General features: G+C 44.8%; 1 protein-coding gene across 1 annotated transcript; it reads left to right on the top strand.

The window, feature by feature from the left end:
- Positions 1-907: 907 nt before the first annotated feature.
- ATP12A (ATPase H+/K+ transporting non-gastric alpha2 subunit) lies at positions 908-27,133 on the top strand. The gene is made up of 23 exons (XM_032402451.1): positions 908-916; positions 1,496-1,735; positions 4,781-4,840; positions 7,692-7,895; positions 8,675-8,788; positions 9,775-9,909; positions 10,041-10,158; positions 10,413-10,681; positions 11,330-11,528; positions 11,687-11,796; positions 13,378-13,512; positions 16,657-16,849; positions 19,012-19,187; positions 19,864-20,000; positions 22,766-22,916; positions 23,458-23,626; positions 23,714-23,868; positions 25,166-25,289; positions 25,472-25,617; positions 26,103-26,236; positions 26,390-26,491; positions 26,928-27,019; positions 27,105-27,133. The coding sequence occupies exons 1-23, from the start codon at positions 908-910 to the stop codon at positions 27,131-27,133; spliced, it is 3,201 nt and encodes a 1,066-aa protein (XP_032258342.1).
- Positions 27,134-27,525: the final 392 nt, after the last annotated feature.

The raw sequence follows: 27,525 nt of genomic DNA, 5'->3' as shown, positions 1-27,525 counted from the left end.
GGGTCTGACTTCAAATTCTGCCATTTTGGAAAGAAAAGAAGAAAGAAAGGGCGGACAACGGAAGGCAAGAAGAAAGGAAGGAAGGGATTTATAGCATTGGCGGGAGAAGGAGATGTCCATCCCAATTAGGGGATGAGGGTGTTTATCCGACCCCAGCCTACAGCTTCGGTTCTGCCCACGAGGCAGCCTCATTCCTGAGTCCTCTGACTGCACAGCTTCCTCCCATCTCTCCTCTCCACTCCCCCCTCCACAATTGTTTTAGAACTCCAATTTTTATCCGGATCCCGCAAGGTAATTCAGCTACTCCTCAGATCTCTCTCCGTAATTCCCAAATTTACTCTGACACTACATTGGCCTGTGGAAATCCAACCTCCGATAATAAGGTTGCGTTTTATGGCCAGGACACCCTAGAGAGCAGTTGCCGGTAGGAGCCGCAATTCTCCCGCTCTGCTTAGTACTTTTACGAATTCCTTTATTAGCAAAACAAAGCGGGTGAGGGTCCCACCAAAGCTGGGATGAGGGCGTGCGATCGTCGGGGGCTCGCCCGGAGGCAGGCTGCGGCGGTTCGCCGGCGCTGCCCTTGGGGACCCCCAAGTCCCCGGCCGGGGCCCGCGCCCTGGATGGAGGCCCCGCCGCGGGCTTCCGCGCCCGGGTCCGCGCCTGCGGGATTCCCGCCTCCCGGGGCGTCGTGAGGCCAGGCAACCCGCTCGCGGGTAGGTACGTGGGCGGGGCAGGCGGCATTTAAGGCGGGCACCGCCTCCGCGGGCCAGCGGCTGGAGCTCGGCCGCGGGAGGTGCGCCTAGGGCTCGCGCCGCCGCCGCCGCCCGACCGGACCCCCGCCCCGCGCGCGCTGCCACCCAGAGCCTGGACCCCGAGCCCGCCTGCCGGCGGCACCACCACCCGCGCCATGACCAAGGTGCGTGCGGGCCCCCAGCGCCGACCGGGACCCGTGCAGAGCGGGTGGAAGGCGAGGGGAAAGAGGAACGACTGGCCGTCTTGATTCTGCGCTCCTGACCTCTGCACGGCTCCTCTCCCTTCCCGGAGCTGGCTGGGGTGAAGACCCGAGTCCAGACGCTGTGGGAAGGGGCCCCAGGGGTCCTAGGCCGGCTCCGATGTGGCGCGTGGCGCCGGGCTGGGGGTTACACGGCCGCCCTGCCCGGGACTGGGATTCAGTGGGCACGTCCCACCCAAGAAGCGGGACACACGCCGTGTGTCCTGGGGGGAGCAAGGTACTAGGGAGACCCTGGGGCTTGGAGGGCTCTTGTCTCGAGTGGGAGGAGGTAACTTCCCCCACCTTCCCCAACCCCAGGGTGGGGTCACCCTGAGGAGATGCCGGCAGGGCTGTGCTACCCAGCCTTCCCTCTACACTGGAGGGGAAGAAAGGAGAGAAAGGGCCTGGGAGTTGCTGTTTGAAGGTGGGGAAGAGAGAACCTCTCCACATCGTGCGACTTACTCTCTCTAGAGGAGAGAATGAAGGGGGCTCCCTTCCCTGTAGGTCCCTGACCCACAGAGAGAAGCGCTCGACACCTCTTCAGAAAACCCATCTTGGACCAATATTGTACCTCTGCTTTCCTTTCAGAAAACACTAGAAATTTACTCTGTGGAGCTCAGTGGAATGAAAGACATCGAACAAACAGACAAGGGGAACAGCAAGGAGAAGTACAGAGGCCTGAAGAACTGCTTGGAACCCAAAAAGAATCACCGTAAGGAGGAGCTTACGAAAGAACTGGATCTGGTCAGTTGATTTGGTCCTTAAGCCAAATGGGTCCACTGCCCTTCCCCCTTGAGAACTTGCCCCTATAACCTACCTCTTAACAAAAGAAAGATCAGTCTCAAGGATTTGAAAATCCCCATGAGATTTGTTTCCTAGTTTAAAATGAATGGTGTGATAATATCTGCCCAGGGGTCAGAGGCCTTCTGCAGGATTCCTGCATTCTGGTTGTAGCCACTCCCAGGTAGAACTCTGAGGGAAGCGCCTCTGATTCCAGTCCCCACAGGCACAGCCCAGACCTCTCTCCTTCCTACCCGTTTCACTGAGATATCCCTAACCAACTGCCAGTTTTTAGCTGATAAGGGAAAACTACTGGAGCTGGAACCATGCAGGAGGAAAACAAAACCACTAAACCTTGCTAGGTTTCTGGCTATGTATGCCCCATGAGAAAGAATAATTTCACTGTTAAGAATATTGGGCTTGGATTCAGAGGACCTTAGGCTCAATTAAGTTCCACTTCAGTGATTGGTAACTGGGAGCAAACTACCTAGCTTCAGTGAAGCTCCATTTTCTTTATGTAAAGTGGGAAATAAACAATTTGCATGGATGAGGGGGAAAAGTGAGAAAAGAGTAAGAATATTTTGTAATTTATGCAATTTATAATTAAATTATAATTTATAATTAGTAATTTTGTAACTTATGGAAGCACAATATTATTCCTGTTAAGGAAGAACTTTGGAGTTATTAAAGCTGGCCACCATGGGCAAGATCTGCCTCAGAACTGAAACGTGACAGGTTATGTTTCAGGAATGTCAAGGGGGGACCTTCTACACCAAGCTTGAAGTTTTATAGATCATCCCTGCAGTTCACTGCAGACTTTAAAACTGTTACTGTTGGAGCAGACAGCAGTGGTGTGAGTTCACATGGGCTAGAGAGCCCATCGTTAAATATTCAGGAATTCGGCAAGTTGATTGACACTGAGTTAGCATCTTGGAACTTGGTTATGGTGAAAAATCGGTAAATGCTACAAATCAGAGTTTTTTATTTATTTTTCCTGGAGAGCTTGTTAAACATTTAGCAGCACACTACTAGGCATTTGCCTATGTATGTTCTGACAGATATTTAAGAACACAGCCCTGAAATAGGACTGACCTGAATTCAGATCCCAGTTTCATTGACATTCAGTTCCTATTTCAAAAAATAGGAATTAAAGACAGAGCCTACCTGTTGGAGTTGTTAAAAAGGTTAAATGAAATAAAACTGGAGAAAGACTTAGCACAGAACCAGATAATAGTCGTTCTTATTTCCTACGTATCTCTAGGATTTAGGATTGAAGACATATCTAGTCTTCCTTGAAATTGCTACTTATAACATGAATATATATCCATTCTATCATATGCCTGTTTATTATGAAGAGAATCTCCCTTCTTTGAGCATTTTGTGAAGATACATAATATAGAAAGATAATTTTCATAGTGTTAGCTAGTGTGCCCCTGCTTCCCGGCTGAGAGAGGACCATCTTTCCTTCTTCTTTCCCAACATTCTCACAAGAATCCTATAATTTGATTTGTGAACGCGTACTGGGATGCCCTCTGGCACATTAGAACCTTGACGAGAATGAAAGGATCCCTGGCTGCTGAATGAACAGGCTGATAATGTCGGAAGCCTGAGCCACAGGATGCTGCCCCGAGCTATTCTAGTGCTGGCCGGCAGAGTGCGCCACAGGCACCCAACATGCCTCCTGCCCCAGGCTCTCATCCCCAAAGCCAGGGCTGCAGAAGGAAAGATAGTCTGCCTCCTTCTGCCTCACGTACAGGCCCTTAAAGTCTGAGGTCCAGCCATGCAAACAATGGCTCTAATCACCTGTTACTTGTATCTGCGCAGAATTTAGCACACTGTGCACAAAACTGTGTCTTAATCCTTTGAATCCCCAGCAATATCTTTCAATCAATATTGGTTGGTACAATGACTAAATGAATAAAGCAGAATCTGGCTGAGGAGAAGACAAAATAATTTTTTAATTGGAAAATCTAATCTCTTAACACAACAGGTAACCTTTTTTGCATATACTTAAGAAAAGAGTTGGTTCTAGTACCCATCACAGTATAAATCTTTGTTTCAGTTGATCAGAGCTTGAAGAATCCTGAGTGCTAGGTTTTCTAGGTGGGGTAAAGAAGGCTTACTTACCCCTGGGTTTTCAGAGACAAGAAGAGGCTTCTAATCCTGTAGCCCAATGGCTCTCAAGGGACAGGATAGGAGGAATTTGCCCCCCATTGGGACATTTAGTGAGGTCTGGAGACATTTCTGCTTATCACTACTCCAGGGAGGGTGCTAGTAGGTGGCCTATAGTGGGTGGAAGCCGCCTCCCCCCCAACAAGGAGTTATTGGCCCAAATGTCAATAATGCCAAGGTTGAGAAACTCTGCTTTAGTCTAATGATTCTATAACAAAATTAGCAAGTGTGGGCCATACTGGTATTTATTTGGCAGTTTTAAATCTGCAGGGCTTCTCTAACAAGTGAACTCCCTGAGTCTCAAGTACTTGATTAAGGAAAGGCTTGCTTCTCTCTACCAGACACTACCTGCCCAGTGGAGGGCTTCATGGGTAAGGAGTTGTCAGATGGGTCTGGTCTGGTTTGGTATTGCTCATCACCGTCAACTAATCCCAGAACTCAGGTCTGAACTAAGTATCCAGATCACTAGCACCCGGACAGCAGGCAGGTATGCTAGAACTTGCATGTGCTGGAGATCAGATTGAGATGAAATGCATTGCTTTGTTTGTAAAAACTAAAGACAGCTAATATGTAGTAAATGACAAATTAAGTCTGAACTCAAGGGATGGCCAGAAAATCCCCTGGCCGGTGAATCAGAAGAGTTTCTCCTGTAGCAAGACTCTCTCTTCCCTCAATGCAATAACCACCTGGCACAGAGGCTTTTCTCGTTCTCTCCCTCACTCCCTGGCCCCCTCCTATCATCAGTGCTTCTCTCAGTTTTCCTGGGCTGGGCAAAGCTTAGGGTTTGAGTATTCTGGAATTATTAATGCACTCTCTTCTTCCTTTCATGGACTTCAGGATGACCACAAACTCAGCATTAAGGAACTGGAAAAGAAATATGGTACAAACATCATTACAGTAAGTCATCAAGGGATTGGGGATTGGGAAGAGAAGCCCTGGGACTATGCAAAGGACTGTACAAAGCCGTGTGCTTAGGGTGTATGGAAAATTCGATGGCATCTTTAGGATGAAGCAGCAGCTTTGAGAATGCCAGTCACCCACAGGCCCAGCACGTGAGAGAGGGCTGGTTGACCTCAAGAGCTGGCGTGTCTGAACTAAAGCCCAGAGTCAAGCCCCTCTGCTGAGCTGGACGCCTGGCTATAAACATTTCTTTTGATTGTAACTGCAGGAAAGCTGTGGTATCCCCAGAAAGGCTCGGACACTTTCTTATGGTCATGGTCAGAGGTTGCTTTAGATCCCAATGTCCAGGAAGTATAATGGTCTTATCAAAGAATGGGGAAAACCAATGTTAAAAAGCAACCATCCAGAGTGACAGTCTTATAACCCTGCTTGTCCATCTCTTCCTATGAGAAGGAACGATGACTCCAGGACATACTGGTGTGCTCTCAGGTGTCTGGCAAATTCCCCCACCACAGAAGGACTGCTTTCTTGTGTGAATTCAAACTCAAATTAAATTTTAAAAGTTTTGGTGTCTTGACATCAGGAGATTTGGATACATCTGTTCAAGTCAACAAAAAGACCTACTGTGTGCAACACACAAGACTGGCAGTGAGAGGGCCAAAGAGAGGCAGGTGATCCCTGGTCTTAAGGAGTAAGCATTTCAGCAGGGGAGGCAGGGATGTAAGAGAGTATCATAACATCCAGTCTGTTTGACTTAGATGGCAAAGAGAGGTCTAAATGGTGTGCTGAGTGAGTGACAGATTCTGACCTGACCAGAGGAGCCAGAAGGGGCTCCCTGGATCATGCAGTGTTTGAATCAGGACAGAAGAGGAGGATTTGGGTTTAAGTTAGCAGAGTACCCAGGAGACCAGAGAGGACAGTCTGGGGTTTCTGGGAGCTAATGTGTGTGGAAAGGGGAAGGAGGGGATAGAAAATGAGACCAAGGAGAGGTAATTTGGGTGAAACCATCAAGCACTTCCATATTAAACTAAGGAATAAGGACTATATTAGTTATACACAATTTCTAAACAGGGAAGTGATTTAAATAAGATTGGCTTTCAAAAGGTATTTCTGGTAGAAGATATATACAGATACAGGTAGTAGGTAGGTGGATAGACTTTTTTTTTTAAGTGGGAGATGGAAGGGTCTAGAAGAATGAGACAATAACCCAGGAATATAAAATGAGGAACTGAAACAAGGCAGCAGCAGTAAGATGGGAAGGGAAGGGGACAAGATTCCAGAGATGTTTCAGAGAAATAACTGGTAGGACTTTGTTTCACTGGGGTGTTTGAACAAATTCCTGATCCCAGTTACCAAGGTAGAGAAGCAAGAGGAGGAGATTTGGTCAGGTGGTCAACAGGGCCATGGTGGGACATGGGGCTGAGAGATTAGAGAAAACAGCAGGAAGGAGATGGTGATGAATTTTATTTTGACTACAAGTTAGTGACTTCAAATCCAGTTATTCAGCAAATATTTGAGCCTGTATTACAGAACAAGCAAGACACCCTATAAAGGACACGAAAATCAACAAGGATAAACTCTTTTTTAAAAAAATTTTTTATTTATTCATTTGTCAGAGAGAGAGGGAGAGAGAGCACGAGCAAAGGGAGTGGCAGGCAGAGGGAGAAGCAGACTCCCTGCTGAGCAAGGAGCCGGATGCGGGACTTGACCCCAGGACCCTGGGATCATGACCCGAGCCAAAAGCAGCCACTTAACCAACTGAGCCACCCAGGCGTCCCAGAGTCTTTTTTTTTTTAAATTAAAGATTTATTTTACTTACTTTAGAGAGCACGCATAAGTGGGGGGTGGGGCAGAGGGAAAGGATCGCAAGCTGACTCCGCATTGAACGTGGAGCCCAACACGGGGGTTGATCTCACGATCTCAAACAACCATAAAGTAAGGCCTGAGATCATGACCTGAGCTGAAATCAAGAGTAGGAAGCTTAACCAACTGAGCCACCCAGGTGCCCCAAGGATATAGTCTTTAAGCTGTCCTTTAAGTAGCTTACAACATGATTAGGAGAAAAAGTAATGACAAGACTTTCTCCATATAGGATAGTTTGTGGGGAAAAAAACCTTATGAGTCACAATACAGGATTTCAAGGGGGGTGGAGGGGCCTCTGTACCCCATGGAGGGCATGCTTACCAGGGAGGGCTTCTGGCAAGAAGTGACCACACGTGGGCTTCAGAGTTGGGTAGAATTTATAACTCTTAAGATGAACAAGAACTTAGAACTTGGAGTGGATATAGAGAAAAGCAGAAAGACACCAGACTTAAGGATGAAAAATTAGCCGGTGCAATATGTAGAAGTTCCAGAACAGAGAATATTTTCTGGATAGTTACCACATTGCCCTTAACCTTGGCGATTAGCTTTTGTATTTCGAATCCTCCCTAGCCAAGTTACTCCTATCTCTAGATAAATCTCCAAGAAACTAAAATGCCTTGGTAGAGTCTAATATAGTGGCTCTGGAGCCAGGTTACCTGGTCCCATTTACTAGCTGGATGATTTAACCTCCATGTGCCTCAAATTTCACATCTGTAAGATGAGGATAATAATTGCACCTTCTTCAGAAGGTTATTTTGAAGAGTAAATAAGCAAATATACAGAGTACATTGCCTGGCTGATATTAAGCATTAATATTAAATATTCTTTTTAAAAAAGTGTGAGTTGGGGGAGGTGAGGCATCATCCACTTTTCCCAGGCCCTTCTTGGGCATGGTAACTCCTACCCACAACCTGCAGAAAAATGACATCCAATCTGAGGGAAGAGAAATGTCTAATACCTCTTTGTTTTTGTCTGGCTTTCTCAGGGTCTCTCCAGCGCCCAAGCTGCTGAGCTCCTGGCTCGGAATGGGCCCAATGCCCTCACTCCTCCCAAGGAAACACCGGAGATCATCAAGTTCCTCAAGCAGATGGTGGGGGGGTTCTCCATCCTTCTGTGGATAGGAGCCATCCTGTGCTGGATTGCATATGGGATCCAGTACTCCATGAATACATCCTCATCCCTAGACAATGTAAGGGGGACTCCTTCCAGGGTTTGCTAAACTAGTAATGGGAAAACAACCATAAAGTAAGGCCATTAGTGGGCAGAGCAGTGGGCTGCAATCAGGAGTCTACACTGATCAATCACTGTGCAGGTTTGGGAAAATCAGTAATTTCGCCAGCTGTAAAATACAAATCATAGCTGACTTTCTGATGTCTCAGAGGCAGTATGAGCATGAATTTTAAAGGGAGAGAGAGACGCACTGTAAGTTCCTAAGGGGACAAAAAAGATCTATATCCATGTGAAATATTTTGGGTTTCTCTCTCCTCAAAGCTAATTGTGTCCCTTTAACATGGGGAGCATCTCTGCCTGCTGCTAACAGTACCAAAACCAAAAAACTGACCTGGCCAGCATGGTGCTAAGAGAAAGAAGCCAGATGCAAAAGGCCACATACTCTATGGATTCCATTGATAAGAAATGTCCAGAACAGTCACACCTTAGAGACAGAAAGCAGATCAGAGGTGGTTAGGGCTGGGGGCAGGAGTGGGAAATGACAGCCACTGGGCAGTAGCGGTCTTATTGGGATGATGGAAATGTCCTAAAACTAGCTTGTGATGATTGTTGCAAAATTGTGTAAATTCATCAAAAATCATTGAATTATACACTTTAAATGGGTAAATTTTGTGACCTGTAAATGACACCAGAATACCACTGCCATGTCTCTCACCTTCCCATGGAGAGCTCCAGCCCTAGGACCTGGCTCATTCCTGATGCCTGTTCTTCTGATTGATGCTTCTTCTCCTTACCCAGGTATACTTGGGCTGCGTGCTTGCCTTGGTCATTATTTTAACAGGGATCTTCGCTTACTACCAAGAGGCAAAAAGCACCAACATCATGGCCACCTTCAATAAGATGATCCCGCGGGTGAGTGGCAGCCATCCCTCTCTGGTCTCCACATGACTTCAGATGAGGAAGCATCAGATAAGGAGGAGAATGGGGCCTCTGAGGCAGAGGGTCAGTGCTCCACCCATTGCTGTCTGAGAAGTCTTAGGCAATCTTTCTGAAGCCCCATTTCCTCACAGAGTTTTGAGATAATCAGGGAAGTAAGATACAGGAAAATGCTTAGTCAAGAGCAAAACAGGACAGAAACATCAGTCATCGCACAACATCTTCTATTACTGCTCTTGAGCTTTGGTGAACTGTTCAAACAAAAGTAATTCAGGTGCTTCCAAAAGTGAGTTGTAGAAGTTCGGGAGTATTCCCTGGTAGCCAAGGAGGTCAACCTACAATTCTTTATCTGTGACCATTTTTGCACCCATTTTGGAGTCTCTCTGCATGTTGCCCCAAACTGCTGTCAGTGAGGGACGCCCACTGCTCCTGTCTTCCCACAGGACCCCACGTTAGGAGTCTTCTAGGGAGACCACACACCACTGTCAGCACAGTGGGAACACCACACTGCCCCTGGCCCACAGAGCTGCCAGCTGGAGAAGGTTCTGGATGGAATCGTCCATGCTAAGAAGTGGGAGATCTGCCTTCCACTCTGTTAAAGTCTTCCTGACCCGAGCAAGAGTATTAAACCCTTTGGCTCAGCCATTGGGGTTCTTCCTGGACATCCCAGCCAAGATCATTCATCCTTAATTGTCCCTCTCTGTCATGCTTGGGGCTGTCAATTTGCTATATCTGCCCACAGCAGCCTTTTCTGGTTCCAAGAATATCTCTAAGAGTTCCTCCTCAAGAAAAGATAGTTCTTAGTGTCTTCAGGCCCCAAGTAAAAGTCTTTTGTTGCATTTTTGCCATTCTGACAGTTGTGCCTTCCAGCGCCTCCATTCTGGAGATGTGGGGAGATGAGGATGGAGGAGAGTTGGCATCATTCCAGGATCTGAGGCATCTGTCACCGTTTTCTTTTGCAGCAAGCTCTTGTCATTCGAGATTCAGAGAAGAAGACAATCCCTGCAGAGCAGCTGGTGGTGGGAGACATAGTGGAGATTACAGGAGGAGACCAGATCCCTGCAGACATCAGGTTGTTGTCTGTTCAGGGCTGTAAGGTAAGTGCCACAGGGCACCCCAAAGATCACGCCGATAACTAGCTGCCATTCTGTTGTCTTTCTAGATCTCAGTGTGACTGGAACAGGGAACAAGATGCCTAGTCTTGAACTTTTTCCAAAATTTCTTCTAGGTAGATAACTCATCTCTCACTGGAGAATCTGAACCCCAGCCCCGCTCCTCTGAGTTTACCCACGATAGTCCCCTGGAAACAAAGAACATTGGCTTCTATTCTACAACCTGTCTGGAAGGTAAGTCTGCCTGGTTCCCATGACTGCATGCACCACCCATATCACCTCTCCCCTGCAGGCTTTATGCTCTTGTCTCTTTACCATCTCTTGCTACAAAGCTTTTCACGGACAAAACATGGAACTGAAGAGCCCAGAGAATTTTGTAATGTTGTGTGCTAATTGATCATGTAAACCAGCAAAGAGAAGACTATAAGCAGGCTATGGTCCCCTCATAGCTGAGGATCCCTGGAATAAAATGTCTACTTCACCTGTAGGCACAGCGACTGGCATGGTCATCAACACGGGCGACCGCACCATCATTGGTCAGATCGCCTCACTGGCTTCAGGAGTCGGAAATGAGAAGACACCCATTGCCATTGAGATCCAGCACTTTGTTCATATTGTGGCAGGAGTGGCCGTCTCCATCGGCATCCTTTTCTTCATCATCGCAGTATCCCTGAAGTATCAGGTCCTGGACTCCATCATCTTCCTCATTGGCATCATTGTGGCCAATGTGCCTGAGGGTCTCCTGGCCACTGTCACTGTGAGTCCATGCTGCTAGGTGGCCTGTCCCCTGACCCTGTTAACACATAGCATTCTGCTGTGCTGGGTGTGTGCCCACCATAAACTGCAAGTCTCCTCCATCTTCAGAACAACACTCCCTCCCTGTCAGGGGACACCATGGGACGTTCTGAGGAGACTGTTTCTTAGAGAGACAAACAGAATTGTGATATTGTTAACATTTTTAACACTGTCCTAGAAAACTTTATATTTTCATTTTTAGGAGCTCTATCTGCAAATTGCATATTATCTTTCTCCTTAAAAGCTCGATAAGATAAAAAAAAAAAGTAAGATCTAGATAAGACAGACACAAACCACCACTTACAGATTTTCAGGAAGCCTGACACCTTCTCTACATTTTCACATTTCTTAAAAAGAAAAAAGAATCCTTGGCAGTTTCTACAACTGAGGAACTTAGGCACATTGTTTACCTCCTACATTTAATAAAAGGATTATGGCATATATATAGGGCTTTATGTGGTTTATCAGCCACTGGGTCAGCTTTGCCGCATCTGTAACTATACCTCTGTCGTGAATCAGTTCCGCTCCAGCTGCTTCTACGTTATGGAGCCTGAGTTCAAAATGATGATTTTTCTCAAAGCTTCTTCCTCTCTCTCTCTCTCCTGTCTAGGTGACTCTGTCGCTGACAGCTAAACGGATGGCCAAGAAGAACTGCTTGGTGAAGAACCTGGAAGCAGTGGAGACCCTTGGCTCCACCTCTATCATTTGCTCAGACAAGACTGGGACTCTGACCCAGAACAGGATGACTGTGGCCCATCTGTGGTTTGACAATCAGATCTTCATAGCTGACACCAGTGAAGACCATTCAAGTAAGTCTTCTGGAACATTCATTGTGGCCCGAAGCTATGGACTCTAGCAGAGGGGGCCGAGCAGAACATGGCAGCATTGGTGTGCAGTCTCAGAGAATTGGTTGAATAGTATGGATATTAGGTCCAGGACCCACAGCATCCACTGTTCTGTTTTCCAGACCAAGTCTTTGATCAAAGCTCTGGAACCTGGGCCTCCTTATCAAAGATAATAACATTGTGTAACAGAGCTGAGTTCAGACCAGGACAAGAAAACATCCCCATCATGAAGGTAAAGCTTCAGTATATATTCGGTCTTAAATCATAGCCAGTTTGAAGTCACTTCCTCTGTTCTGATTTGGTACTTGATTTAAATCTCTCCCACTGAGTGAAGTTTGTACTAGTAAGAGGAAGTCTGACTCACAAGACCTGCAGAAAATTTTCTTCACCCTAACTTGCTTCGAGAAATCACCGAGATGTCTAAAAGTCCTCAGAACAGTGGTTTAGGCCTATTGAAAATTCTGTCTCATTCCTGAAAATGAATGTACCTTTAAGTTACTTTCCTTTACAAGCAAGTAGATATAATCAAAGTTCCTTTATTACATAAGTGCCATTCACTGAAGTTTAAAATATAATTGGAAGGAAATAGAAGGCTTGACCTTAGAACGTATTCCTCTTGGCAGCAGATGCGGTGCTAAGGGGCCCTGGAATGTTAGCATATACAAAAACAAACTTTTCTTTCTCCCCCTTCCTCTTTCCCTTCCTCTCTCTTCTCCCCCTGTCCTCTCCTTCTGAGTGAGTCACTCAATCTGTCTTCTCCTGGCTTTTCTATTTGCCATCTGTTTCCTTCATTGACTCTTTCTTTCTTATACTTTTTGTTTGGTTGCTTTTCTTTGTCAGACAGCTCATCAGTTCTCTTCTTGGCCCATCACTTCTCTGTCCATATCTTTCAAATCCTTATCTCCAGTTCTGATTTTTCACCCAAACTCCATGGATCTCCAATTAGCTGTGTGTTCCCACTTGAAAGTTTTGCCATGTTAGACTCTGAACAAATTACACTTGCCACCTTCCACCTGTACCCAACCTGGCTCTAAATCACTATCTTGTCCCTTTTCTATTTTTCTATGACATAACCATTTTAATTTATCATCCAGTCCAAAATTTTTGGACATCATCTTTAACTTTCTTCGTTCCTAATATCTAGTGAATCACCAAGTCCTGTTATTCTTGCTTCAAATAAATATATAATTTTACTTTTCTGTTATCGCCAGTACCTTACATCTAATTAATTATACCAACCTCTTGATTGGCCTCCATGATTCCAGTTTATCCCTCCCCCCAGTCTTTCTTGCATACCGGTAATTTTCCTTAAATACTTCTTTAGATGAACTGCTTCACCTAACTTGGCTCAAAAACTTTCCATGCATCTGTTTTCTGCTGCTCGAGTTTTGGACCTTGCCTGCCTTCCAGGGCCCTCTGAATCTCTCTGCATCCTCCATATCCACCTGCACACTCAGCACTGACAATGGAACTCTTCCACTTCATGCCTTCATTCATGGCATTCTGATTTCCAGAAGGCTTTCTTTTGTTCCTTTGTCTGCCAGTTATCACCCGTCTTTCAAGACTAGTTCATAGCTGGTTTTTTCATGGAACCTTCCAGGTCTCACAGAGCTCAAACTGTTTTGAATTTCCCTAATGCCAGTAAGCAGCACCATTCAGTTTAACACCTCCACCATGGTTCGGTCAGTGGCTCATTGTGGTGTAGTCGTTTGTTAGATACTGAGCTTAGTCAGGCCGTCTGCTGGCTCATTGAAAATAATCACAAAAGAATCAGATTATGTGCTACAAATATTTGTTTTCTCTTGATTCTCAGAGAGTTGTGGTTGGAGATGCCTCAGAAACTGCTCTTTTGAAGTTCTCAGAGGTCATTTTGGGTGATGTGATGGAAATTAGAAAAAGAAACCACAAAGTAGCTGAAATCCCTTTTAACTCGACCAACAAATTTCAGGTGAGTTTTTCCTCACAACTGAATCTTTGTTATCATAAGAATGGCATTTCTACCTGTAAGTGTCCTTTGGTTAGTATGTATTTTGAATGATATTTGACTTCAAAAATTGCCTTCAGGGATGGAGGGCCTGGGCATCTGGTAAGCCCAGAACAGGTTTTCCTTGCTGGCCTCTTTCCTTTGCCAGAAATAGGTAGAGAAAAAAGAAAAGGGAAGATCTTGTCAGGGCCTGGCTGTCCCTATGAATGATTGATCTATATTATACCCCCCCCCCCCCCCCCCCACACACACGCCACCACCACCAGGTAACTTGCACAGGTGAGGGGCAAAAGCCATATCCTAAAGGATAAATGAAAAGTGGGGGATTGGGGAGAACTAACATTTACTGCTCCCTTAGTCTGTATCTGGTTCTCTCACTTAATCCTCACGATAAACCTGAGGTAGGATTAATTAATCTCAATTTCTAGGTGAGGAACCAGGTCCTTAGGAAATGTTGATGTGACCAGAGTTCCCAAGCACCTAAGTGGCACAACAAATTTTCACATATATTTTCAACTCCCAAGGCCATGCTTTTTCTACCACCACACAGAACAGTTTAGCTTGGGCCTTGTGAGTAAACCTTGCCCTTACCAGCCACATTGCTTTCCAGTTCTGCCCCATATGCAGTTGACAGGGACCTCCTTTCTACCCATTGCTCAGGAAGAAAATGGCCATCATTGCCTATCTGTCTTCCCTCATTCCAGGCTGGCCAACAGTCAACTAGCTCCATCCTCCGCAGGGTGGGACAAGTGACAGTTTGTAGCCCAGTTTACTGCTGCAGGTGGGACTTCCCATAGACTCCAAAGCCCTGAGAGCAGGGCCTTGTGACTTGGTCTTTGCATAACAGGAAAGTATATAAATAAGATAACCATGTTTGTGTAAAAGTTTCTGGTGTTTACCCACACATTTTGTTCGGATGGCATTTAGGATTGGGAAATAACTGTGTTGCAAACATCTCTGTGGATAACAAGCCAATGAAGAATTGTAGTTAGCCAAATAGACAACTAAAAAATGTATGAAGTAAAATATTAAAGCCAGTAAATCAGGTCTCTTGTTCAAAACAGACGTGAAAATAGAATGAGTAATGATCCTAAAATAACAACAGTAATGATAGTTATCATATGCTAATTTCTACATGTATTGAATCACTCAATTCTCTCAACTCTATAAGGTAGGGAATGAGGAAACTGAGGTACAGGGCATTATCACACAGCTAGTAAGGGCCAGAGCCAGGATTCAAGCAGACCCAGGGAGTCTGTGCTCTTAAGGAGTAGATCCAATTGTCTTCTAATCAGGAACAAGACTCAGAATCCTGCTGGGGCCCCATCTACTCTAGTAAAGACTTTCCTCATCATGTGAGAAATGAGAAAAAGCAGGTTCCATGAGGCTTCATATACTAAATGTTGAAGGGGAAAATAGGCTACGCAGAGTTGGGACTAGATAGGAGGACCTCTGTGGGTTCCTGCAGAAGAGGTCAAAGAGCCTCTTTGGAGGCTGTTAGTGCCATTTTATATCTACACATGAGCAACACTCAAAAAAAAGTCTTTGATGTTGTGACCTTGGAAGGTCTCTGGGGTATCATTCAACCAAAGGAAACAAAGTGGAAAGTGTATGTCTTATTGATTTTAGAATAGCAATTCCCCAAACTGAGACCAGCCCGTAAAAATATTTCCAATAGTTTGTGGCATACTGGAAAATTAGGACAGTATTTTATAAAGTTCTATATAAGGATGAGTGTATTTAATTTAAAAGATTATCCTTTATATGGTACCTGACTAAGGCAGGGACTCTGGAGCCTACTAGCCTGAATTCAAATCCCAGCTCAGCCACCTATTAGGGCGTGACCTTGTTCATGCCAGTTAACCCCTCTGTGCCTCAGTTTCCTTCCTTGTAAAAGGTGATAATAATAGTACCCATAGCCGTAGGGTAGTTTCGAGAATTAAATGAGTCAATGTGTGAAGCACTTAGAAGAGTACACACTATGAAAGTGTTTATTGTTTCTACTTTTTAAATGTTAAAATATCCTATCTTCGAGAAGATGATAGTGATAATAGATGGGAGGTTTTGCTTTGGTTTTGGTTAGGTAGTTGGGGTTTCTTTAATGTGTTTACTTGGCCATTAAAAACAACAACAACAAGAACAACAACAAGAACAAAAAAACTATGTTTGCCCTCTACTTTTTTATTTTTTATTGTGCTCCTCTCTGGTATCCAGAAGGTGAAGAACTACTGATTTAGAATCAACTGATAGACCCAAAATGGTAGGGTTTTTTGTTTTGTTTTGTTTTTTTGTAACTTACTCATTCTCTTTCAAACACTCCAGCTTCCTGAAATTCCTTTCGAAGGCTTAGAAGAGTACCTGGTATATAACAGCTTCCATAAGACTTAGCCATTTTAAATAACTTTTTTTTTAGATTTTTTCTGATTACCTTATTAGGATGAATCTGGAAATAGAATCAGTAGATGAGAGGATGTTGATATTAAAATTGTGTTACTTAACTGTCCTGAAAGCCTGTACGTGAGAGTGTCTACTTCCTCCACCCCTACCATTTTCCTTCACCTCCAGGCAGTAAAACTGGATTAATTTGGAGCTGAAGAGGCATAGGAACTTCTGCTGCCCTCATGCCTGCCTGAGCTCAGAATAGCTTGGGACCCAAAGGCTGCTACCCATGATAGGGAGGTAGAGACAAGAAGCAAGAAGAGGTGGCTCACAGTCCCCTGACCCCTACGGGCACCACAGGAGATCTGGTTCAATACACAAGACTTCACAGGGCAACAACCACATCTGGCCTCCCTAAAGCAACTAGTTTCTGTTTGAAAGATGAGATCTACTTACTTTCGATTCAAATTCAGGGTGCCGCTCTGAGCAGGACCAAGTCTAGATCTCTGCATATTACTTGACCACAAAATAAAAAGGATAGAACATGCCTGTAGTGAACACTCCACTTCATGCCAAGGATAAGTAGCCTAATGAGAGAAAGGGATGTCTTTAATCTTCTTGTCATGTTGCTACTTAAGAGATCTGTCCAGTTCAGGCCCTTATGAGTAAAGATGGTGTCATTATTTAATGGCAGGGAATACGTAACACACTCAATTCCTTCTCTCCCAGCTCTCCATACACAAAACGGATGACCCCAATGACAAGCGCTTCCTCATGGTGATGAAAGGGGCCCCTGAGAGGATCTTAGAGAAGTGCAGCACCATCATGGTCAACGGCCAGGAGCAGCCTCTGGACAAGAACACAGCCGAGGCCTTCCACACAGCATACATGGAGTTGGGAGGCCAGGGGGAGCGCGTGCTGGGTGAGCTCTTGGTGGCAGAACCCTTACCTGTCACCTGTTGGGTGTGAGGCTCATGCCAGGTCAGGGCACAAGAGGAGACAGGCTTATTATTTAGCTGAGTAGCTATGCATCCACATGAATCATAGAAAGAAGAATATGATAAACATACGAGAATATTATGTGGTGGTACTGAGGAGGGTGGGGTGGCTTCCAGATAAAGAAAATCTGGGAAGCTTTTATGGAAGGAGTTACATTTTAAACTGGGCCTTGCACAGCAATTCTTGAAGGGAGGTGAGGTAAAATATTTGAAGTAGAGGGAACAACATAGGCCAAAGCACAGAGTTAGAAATGGATGGGGTGTGTGCTCACATTATGAGTGAGCCAGTCTGTGTGGAGTGTTGCAGATAGATGAGATGGCATAGTCCTAGGGAATGGGCAGGAAAGATAGATTGGAGGGCATAATATAGAGTGCCTTATGTGGGTGAGGAACTGGGATTTCATTCCACAATCAGAGAGAGTCACAGAAGGCTTTGGGGTGAGTGAACCAATCAGAATTAGAGTTTAATTCTTGGCAGGAGCAGGGAGAGGAGAGGCATGGGTCTCAGGAGGAGGTGGCTGCCCTTGTTCAAGTAAAAGAGGGTGGGAATTTGATCCAAGGCACTAGGAAGGTGACGGAGGGGGCAGATGCAAGAGACTTCATGGAGGCAGAACTGGTAAGACTTAGCAACTAGTTAGAGGAGAAAAATAAGTTTAAAATAATGTTGAAGTTTCTCACTTGCCTATTAGGGAGAAAACACTGCCAGTAATAGAGACAGCGGTTGTCAGAGGTGGAAGGAACCATAGAAATACAGCCACTGGTAGGAACCTAATTGTGGTAACTTAAGTGGTATCACAGGGTATGTTCTGTCCTGAGAATCTGGGTTGACAGAATGGTACCTGTGAACTACAGAATATGAATTCAAGGTAACAGAAGTTCACAGTTGATGATAAGGCTCATTAAACATCATAAAAGTTCTTGCCAATAGAGATGGAATCTGTGGAATGTGTGTTTCTAAAGGATATTTTAGCTTGTAAAGCAAATGAAATAATTAAATGAGGTGATAATGCTTTAAGCATGTCTTAAATAGCCCACAGCACCAGGTAGTGTTTTCAATGCAGGATTGATACCCATCTGACAAGAATCGCTCTAGGAACCTTGTGTTTGACCTCTCAGACTCTGTGCTTTACTGAAATGTGTGAGGCAGTGGGGCATGCTGAGAATAAATTTGATATAAAAGCTGATGAGAAAGTCACATGATCTTAGGAGTCCCACCAGACACAGGAATCCCTTCTACCTTAACTCAGATGCCTTCTGAGTAACAAAAGGTTCTCCATTCCTAATGGCCTTTCTCTCACACTTACCTTGATTAAAGACTGAGCTTCATACCATTCTCCTGGTGCCCCAGATTCTTTCCCCAGTTTATGCAGTAGCATGTGCTGTTTTCTTTGCCTCAAATGGCCATCCCATCCCTAACCCTCCCTTCTCCCTGGAAAACTTCTAACTCCTCTCTCAAGAGTCAACTCACATGTGACCTCCTTGGGGGAGTCTTTCCTAATTCCCCAGGTGGCTGTTCTCTATAACACTCACTATGGTGGGGTTTTTTTGTTGTTGTTTTTTGTTTTTTGTTTTTTAAAGATTTTATTTATTTATTTGACAGATAGAGACACGGTGAGAGAGGGAACACAAGCAGGGGGCATGGGAGAGGGAGACGCAGGCTCCCCGCTGAGCAGGGAGCCTGATGTGGGGCTTGATCCCAGGATCCTGGGATCATGACCTGAGCCGAAGGCAGACACTTAACAACTGAGTCACCCAGGCACCCTCACTATGCTTTTTTATGCTTTACCTCTTTATGTCTCTGTCCCCACACTAAACTGAGACGTCTTCAGAAACAAAGGCCACCCCCTCTTGGTTTCTGTATCCCTAGAACATACCAGAAAATCCAGTGGGCACACAGTAAATTACTTTTGGATGAAATATGTCCTTCCTAATTACAGCATGCATTTTGGAATTGAAAGAATATAACGATTCTGGTATACTGTCAAATATTAGTAAAATAGTAAGGGAGTGTGTGAAAATGTTCCTCCTTTTCTTTTGTTATTTCTTATCCTAATTTCATTGACTCCCAAATTCATGTGCATTCCAGGTTTCTGTCATCTCTACCTGCCAGCAGACGAGTTTCCAGAAACTTACACATTTGATGTAGACACCATGAACTTTCCCACATCTAACCTCTGTTTTGTGGGGCTCTTATCTATGATTGATCCCCCTCGCTCCACTGTACCTGACGCAGTCACCAAATGTCGGAGTGCAGGGATCAAGGTGGGAGTTATTTTCCTGACTTAAGAAGTCCTCCATTTATGTTGTCTAAGAATGTTTGCCATCGGAGATAGTATTTAAGTCTCAAATAAATATCATAATCCCCCACTCCCTTTTTATCTCAACTTTCACTATACTAAGATTCTAGTAACTGTCCCAATCAACAAAATACTGTGTCAATGTGGAACAAACCAGAATAGTGACTGCAGTGAGAAGGCCATGAATTGACTTTATCTTGCCCTAGATTATGATAGACAATAAAAGGTTTTATTACTTAATCTTAAGGTTCAGCCTCCAAAATCCATTTGCCTTCATATTATCAAAGCCAAAATATTAATTCCATTAGCATGTTAATATCAAGACTGTTGAAGCAACATGAGGCTGTCTCAAGTACACATCCCCTAGCCCTTTCACAAGTAAGGTAACATCCAAGGGAAAGGGCCTCCTCTAATGTCAGAGAAGGAAATGTAAGAAGCTTAGAAGCAAGGATAGATCCAATGAGATCAGTGTGTTCTTCAGAGACAGTTTTGTCTTTGGTCTAAAGATCAAGAACTGCCCATAAGGGCAAACCACTATAATCACTAATCACATTCTACCAGGTCATGGTAGAGTAGGTGATACTGTCTGGCCAGCCAAGTTTCTCATTGTCCACATGCCTTTCTCATTGTTTGTGTTCTAGGTTATTATGGTTACAGGTGATCATCCAATCACAGCCAAAGCTATTGCCAAGAGTGTGGGTATCATTTCGGCCAACAGTGAGACGGTGGAAGACATTGCAAAACGCCTCCACATTGCTGTGGAGCAAGTTAACAAGCGGTAAGCACAGAACCAATGTAGCCGAAACTCAAGTTCTTATCCAAGTCCTTATCCTTGTTAGTTCCAAAGAGCTGTGCTATCTGGAGCAAATCCCCTTTTTGCCAGACACTCTCTCAGGGTAATGCTAGGCTGTATTGATACCATGAAAATTACCCGTGATGTATTCCTTATATGAAATTTAAAGACCCAATGGAGTAGATCTGAAAACTTCAGTGCCACATCTAAAGTGAGAAAAACTGAAACAAAATTTATATGAAATTACTTGCCATTGATCCAGTTGTATAATCAGGAATATTAAGAACCCTCTGTGTTTGGTGCACTCCCTTAGTGCTTATTTTGAGTATTTATTCAGATGCTTCATAATGTGTAGCTATGTGAACATACGGTAGCAAATAGAATGAAAGCTTCCTAACGAAACACTTAGTTTTTCTTTCTGTCTCCTAATTCTTGTAATCATGTCTGTCCTTTAGTCCATTCACCCATTCATTCACTCATGTATTAATTCTTTCAACAATTGTTTTTTTTCTTGTTGTTGTTGTTTTAAAGATTTTATTTATTCATTTATTTATTTGAGAGAGAGAGAGAGAGTGAGCACAAGCAGAGGGACAGGAAGAAGCAGACTCCCTGCTGAGCAGGGAGCCCGATGCGGGGCTCGATCCCAGGACCCTGGGATCATGACCTGAGCTGAAGGCAGACACTTAACCAACTGAGTCACACCAGTGCCCCTCAACAATTAATTGTTGAGTGCCAACAATATACCAGGCACTGTCCTGGACACTGGAACTGTAGTAGCAAACAGACTAGACACTATCCCTGCCCTTGGGGAGCTTTCCATGTAGGCAGAGGGACAGAAAAATAAAAGCTACTTGTGATGTGGTAAGTACAGTGGTGTGATAAGTACAGTGAAGGACACACAGAGGACAACGGTTCAAGCAGTGGGAGGAGTCCAGAGTCACCTGGACTGTTGACAATTTAAACGATCAAAGACTCCAAAGTCTCAGTGTAAAAGTAAATGTCACTGGCTTTATTATAATTTCATATTATAATAAAGGGGAAGGGAGAGACCAGTGAACCTCTTCTAGTTTACCCAAACATTTATACCTTTTAGAATACAGAGCTGTCGGACGCCTGGGTGGCTCGGTCGTTAAGCGTCTACCTTCGGTTCAGGTCATGATCCCAGGGTCCTGGGATCGAGCCCCACATCAGGCTCCCTGCTCAGCGGGGAGTCTGCTTCTCCCTCTCCCTCTGCTGCTCCCCCTGCTTGTGCTCTCTCTCTCTCTCTGACAAATAAATAAATAAATAAAAATCTTAAAAAAAAAAAGAATACAGAGCTGTCAGTTAATAAATTATTACCTGGGCAACAGTTACCAGTTAAGACTACCACACAGAATTGTAGCCTCTGGGCACAATAACAATATCTGAAGTCTAAGAGTATTCCAACATTCCTTTGTGTAAACAGCATTCATCGACAAAAGCTTTTTGGAGCTTTTCTTAATTTGTTTTATTTATTTATTTATTTAAATTCAATTGGCCAACATATAGTACATCATCAGTTTTTGATATAATGTTCAGTGATTCATTAGTTGTGTATAACAGCCAGTGCTCATCACATCACACGCCCTCCTTAATGCCAAAAATAATAGGATTATACATATCCATGCAACTCACCTCACTGAACAGGAGATGGGATAGATAAATTTGTTAATGTTTTTAGCTATCCACTTTATCAACTGTACCTTTATGATCATACACTAACTGTACTTTTGCAGTTGTGGGGAGAAAGGACAAACCCTTTTCTTTTTATCTTACTTTTATATATATATTTTTTTTACCAGAACATAAGAACACCTATAATTTGAGTCAAGTGCTAGAATTCCGGTATTTAGCACCAACAGGAAAACACAAACCTAAAAAAGCTCAAAACAAACATGTATAGAAAAAGGCATGCAGCGTTTTGTGAGTAGGGGTATAAGCTAAGATTTGAAAGCTCAAATGTGGAGTGTTAGCCAAGGGAAGGTGAGGTGAGAGATGCCTGTTCCTGGCAAAGGGGAAAGACGGGTGAAGGCCCAAGGGCACTGGAGGGGGTTGGAGGCTCAGGGCTGGGAGTCCCACGGGCTGCAGGGGGAGAGCCAAAGGGGAGGTGAAGCTGCAGCTGGCCTTGCAGACCAAGTGAGGGGCTCTGGGGTCTGCTTTAAGTGCAGTGGAAAGCCTCTGAAATGTTTTAGCAGGGAACAACACAATCAGATCTGCATCATTAATAGTTTCTAGAACCTTACTTTCATCAGCAGCAGACAATAGTTTTCCTCAAAGAGGACCTCAATAAATTGTTCTCCCTACGCGGCTCATTGCACAGTAGACACTATAAATCTGAAATAAGCAACAACACAGAATTGTTACCCATGTGTGTTGGCATAAGCTGAATTCAAGGACCCAAAACATTTGAACAGGAAGTTTTTTTACCCTCTTTTTACTCCTTAAGTAAAACATTGCCCCACAGGTGTTCCCACCCATTCCTACAACCAAAAGGCTTATTCCTATTGTATGATATCAGAAAATGGGCCTTACTGTTTCGCCTCAGTTTACTGTCTTGAAATGGAGACCAAAGTGTCCCCAGAACTCATAACCCCTATCATCCCACTAGAGTATTAGTGTCAAGGACATTGGGTTCCCGGTAAAGTCAAAGAGGCGTCAGCCCACTTCCTGCCCAGAGCAGTGTTTCAGCCTAAGATCCTTTGGCCTCACTCAGTTCCTTCTGGCCCTTCTAGGGACGCGAAAGCTGTGGTGGTGACTGGCATGGAGCTGAAGGACATGAGTCCGGAACAGCTGGATGAGCTTTTAGCCAACTACCCAGAGATCGTCTTTGCCCGGACATCCCCCCAGCAGAAGCTGATCATCGTGGAGGGCTGTCAAAAGCAGGTGGGTGGACAGCAGCACCCAGAGAAACTTCCAGGTCTGTCACTGTCATGGGGAAATGCAGGGCTGAGATCTGGATCCCAGATGAGGGCTATGACACTTTTTAAACCTCTTCAGAGACAATTCTTCGCCCGTCTTCATCACTTTACATTTCTACCCTCTCAGGGGGCTGACACTCCACCCTCCTTTGAGATCTTCCTGCATGCAGGGCTTTCTGACAATGAAACATTTAGTCCTGGGGTAGGTGTGCATATAGAAAGATTTGAAAATGTAAGATATAGAAGAAAAAATGTAAAGACACAAGATATAAAAGATCCACTTTAGCCTGCCACACACAATGGTTTTAATTACGGAACACATCTTATTTGGAGTTTGGTGTTCTTGCTTCTGGGATTTCCCGGCTTTACCTTTTCCCCAAAACAGACCGTTCATTTCAGCTCCAGTTGGGCCTACATCCTCCAGAGGAAAGGGAGACTATGTTGATTTTGTCCTACCTGTGACCCCTTAGATCTGCTGACTCCCATTTTCTCATGTGTCCCCATAGAATGCAGTTGTCGCCGTGACAGGGGATGGCGTTAACGACTCTCCAGCTCTAAAGAAGGCAGATATTGGGATTGCCATGGGGATAACAGGTTCTGATGCAGCCAAAAATGCAGCTGACATGATCTTGCTGGATGACAACTTTGCATCCATAGTCACAGGGGTGGAGGAAGGTGAGTGAGGTCTCAAGTGGCCTTACCAAGACAGCGGTCACCTGGGGGATCAAAAGCAAGTCCTATGAGAGCAACATCTTTGCCTAGGTCGCCTGATCTTCGACAACCTAAAGAAGACTATTGCTTACACCCTGACCAAGAACATTGCTGAGCTGTGCCCCTTTCTGATCTACATCACTGTTGGGCTTCCCCTGCCCATTGGCACCATTACTATCTTGTTCATCGACTTGGGCACAGACATAGTAAGTAGCACTAAAGGGAACAGGATCTGATAACTGCCCCAAGTGATGGCAACTTCAGGGGCATTACCTGCAAGGGCAAGGAATGGACTAAATCAGTGCTCCTCAAACTTTGATGTGATGGGGCCAGAAGGTCTACATTTCTAACATGCTCTTAAGTGATGCCAATTCTGCTGGTCCACCAGCCGCACTTCAAAGCAGAGGACTAAAGAGATCTGTCAAATGTTTGGAAGTTAAAACCACTTCACTTCCTATAAGAGCTTTTCAAGACATGAGCTCTTTACCCTCCCCCCAAAATAGGCCATTGGTCAGTTTCAGCTCACATGCCTCCCTTCCCTCTTGAGAAGATAGAGCTATCACTAAATAGCCCGTGTAACGCCGGGGCCCAGTGGCCAATGTGATAACCCACAACTGCTCCTTGTCAAGTAAAAGAATCTGTGATCTAGAAGCCCCTCACCTACACGCAGTTAGAAGTAGCAGGTATTAACACACGATCAGGCCTCATATTGACCTACAATAATGTCACGTAAACCCTCCCCTCTTCTGGTATGTGTCCATTTAAGAAATTATCATGACAGTTACCCACATGGCTCCAGCTTACATAGGCAAAGGGGGAAAAAGGCAATGGAGCGAGCTGAATTCACAATGAGAATGCAGCAAATGGCGCCTCCTACCCTCTTGTTTGGTAAAATACCCAGGCAGTCAACACATTGCAGAGAGACTAAAGATATCTTTGCCTTAGAGGGGAACCGGGGTCCTCATGCTTTACAGTCAGATCATTTTCCAGGCTCTTTCAATTCACTTCTTTTTCTCCACTGCAGTGCTTCTTGCATCACCTGGGAACTTGTTAGAAATGCAGATTCTCTGGCCCCAGCTCAGACCTTGGGAGAGACTGGAGGTGGGAGGTGGGGCCCAGCGATCTGACCTTTAACAGGCCTTCCAGGTGGGAGGACCTGTGAGAGAACCGCTGTAATCCAGTGGCATGCCTAAGGAGGAGAGGATGGTAGGGAAAATCTGCCCCAGAGGAGAAAAGTTTTTATAGCTAGCATCTTTAGAACTGCCAGCACATGGTGATAAAAAAGCAGACTGATTTTTAAAGCCAACTGTTTTTAAATTCTCTAGAAACAATGAACCCCCATTGCCTACACCCTGGACAGACCGGTTCCATAACCCTACCACCGCTGCAGTCTGCCAGCCCCCTTCCCACCCTGAGGCCCCCAGCTATGCCACTGCCATTATCACTCTCTTGGTACAGCACAGTGTTTCGGGGCTAGGCCTCATGGACTGTCTCCCCCTCTAGATCCCCTCCATTGCCTTGGCTTATGAGAAAGCTGAAAGTGACATCATGAACAGGAAGCCTCGCCACAAGAAGAAGGACAGACTGGTGAACGAGCAACTTGCCATGTACTCTTACCTGCACATTGGTATGACGAAGGCATCGCTGACCTGTCAGACAGGGACCACCCGAGAATTCATTCCAGTCAGAAACTGTTTTTCCTTGTGGGGCAGGCTTGGAATGGGAGGAGGAACCGGAAGGAAAGTGAGCAGAGGCGCAATTCCAAAGTCATTTATAGAACCTCTGCCCTTATTTCTTTTGTGCTTTTAGGCCTCATGCAAGCTGTGGGAGCTTTCGTTGTATATTTCACTGTGTATGCACAGGAGGGCTTCAAACCCAGCGGTCTCATTAACATCCGGGTGGAATGGGAAAATAGCAATGTGAATGACTTGGAAGACAGCTATGGACAACAGTGGGTAAGGGAAGGAGGCTCTGCCTTCAAAGTCCTGCAAAGTCCTGCTTCTCCCCTCCTCTCACTGTCTTGCCCAGACTGATGCAGAACTTCCATTTCCCTGGACAGCCTTAATGAGACAGAGAAGGTGAACGTTTTCTCAGTTAATAGGGCCTGTGGGCCCCTTTGTTACATTGGTTTGGCCTTTGCCAGGACTCAGCCTTCTCTCTCGAATTAGATACCTTGAGCTCACTTTCTTACATTGGCTTTGCAATTGATATGGAAGAGTAACCAGTCCAACAATACCCATGGTGGGGCCAAATCAATTAAGTTAGCATCTTTCCCTACTCAACCAAGTAAAGAAAAAAAAGTTTCTTTCCAAACACAAGGAGGTGATCCTCTGTCAATCTTGGTGAGGTGGGGAGAGAGTAAAACTTTACAGAACTACGTTGATATCGTCCTGAAGTTTTCCCTCTGGGGTTTCATGGTCTCCTTTTTGTCTGTTGACAGACATGGTACCAGAGGAAATACTTAGAATGGATGGGCTATACGGCTTTCTTTGTTGGCATCATGGTCCAGCAAATAGCAGATCTAATCATCAGGAAAACCAGGAGGAACTCCATCTTCCAGCAGGGTCTCTTCAGGTACTGCCCACATCCAACCTCATAGTTCAACCCTGGGCCTTCGATGCAGGAATGATGAGGGTTAGGCCTATAATACATGAGGCCTTGACTCCACTAGGTGTGTGGTCCTGTAGCCATGTGAATTCAGAATGTTTGCTTTTATGTTTCTTGCAGAAATAAAGTCATCTGGGTGGGGATTGCCTCACAGATTATCATTGCATTAATCCTCTCCTATGGGCTTGGAAGTGTCACAGCCCTGAGTTTCACAATGCTCCGGTGAGTTCCTCTTCAACAGTGGACAGGAAAGAGCCAGCCGTGTTCTGAGCTGTCACAGCCTAAGTAAACATTTAGAATTCCAGTGGGTTATTTCCCCTCCAGGCTTTCAAATGAGACAAAACCAAATCAGTTCTATCTTAGTCTATCTTAGATTTTGACCTGCTAGTTTTCCCAGAAGAGGAAATGGGTTTTCTAAACTTCACCATCCCATCTCCACCTTCAACCAATAGGCCACTTCAAAGGCAGATATTGCTTCTACCAGTCACAGTCCAGTTTAAATAAGAAGCTTTCCAGTTTTATGTTGTATGACCCAATGGATGTGTTGTTCTTTCCAGTAGGGCAGAGAAAATGACCAAGAAGCTCTCTGCCCATTGGCAGGGGGCTTGGCCCTTTCTTTGGATGCATTCAGACTTACCTTCCTCCCTTCTGCTTCCAGGCCTCAGTATTGGTTTGTGGCTGTGCCATTTGCCATTCTGATTTGGGTGTATGATGAGGTGCGGAAACTTTTCATCAGACTCTACCCTGGAAGTAAGTAGTAATATGATTTTTGAGACTCTGTTTATCTACTTCAACAGACTCCTGATTTCTCAGTAACTTTTTTCTACCTCCACAGGCTGGTGGGATAAGAACATGTATTATTAAGACCACCTGACTTCCCAAGTCTCCCAGTTGCACACTGGGGTTGTTCTTCATCTTCTGGCTGCATCTGGGAGACTGCTGCAGTAGGGACTTACCAAAATGCAGAAAGAGAAGGCAGAAAACAGTATGAAAGATAACCACCGAGGTTTTGTACTTTCAAGCAGATATTCAACTGTTTATATATGATTTGCTTCTCTATATCCATCTCCTTGTTCAAAAATATGTGAATTTCAAGGGAAGAATGACATGTTTATATGTATATAAAGTTCACTCACGTTAAATAGTCTTGGGTAATCCGGCCACCTGCTCAGATCTCCCTGCTAGATAAGATTGCTCAAACCTCCATTCCATACCCTATTAAAAGTCCAATGACCTTCCTAGATTCTGTGAATTCC

Source organism: Phoca vitulina, unplaced genomic scaffold (genome assembly GCF_004348235.1).
Source record: "Phoca vitulina isolate PV1807 unplaced genomic scaffold, GSC_HSeal_1.0 scaffold5, whole genome shotgun sequence".
In the NCBI taxonomy this organism is placed as follows: Eukaryota; Metazoa; Chordata; class Mammalia; order Carnivora; family Phocidae; genus Phoca; species Phoca vitulina.
Note: the sequence above shows the minus strand (reverse complement) of the source record. Positions and strands in the feature narration are given on the sequence as shown.

Coding starts and splice junctions, on each gene's coding strand:
- ATP12A (XM_032402451.1), top strand. Junction 1,736..4,780: donor TTACGAAAGAACTGGATCTG/GTCAGTTGATTT, acceptor CATGGACTTCAG/GATGACCACAAACTCAGCAT. Junction 8,789..9,774: donor TCAATAAGATGATCCCGCGG/GTGAGTGGCAGC, acceptor TTTCTTTTGCAG/CAAGCTCTTGTCATTCGAGA.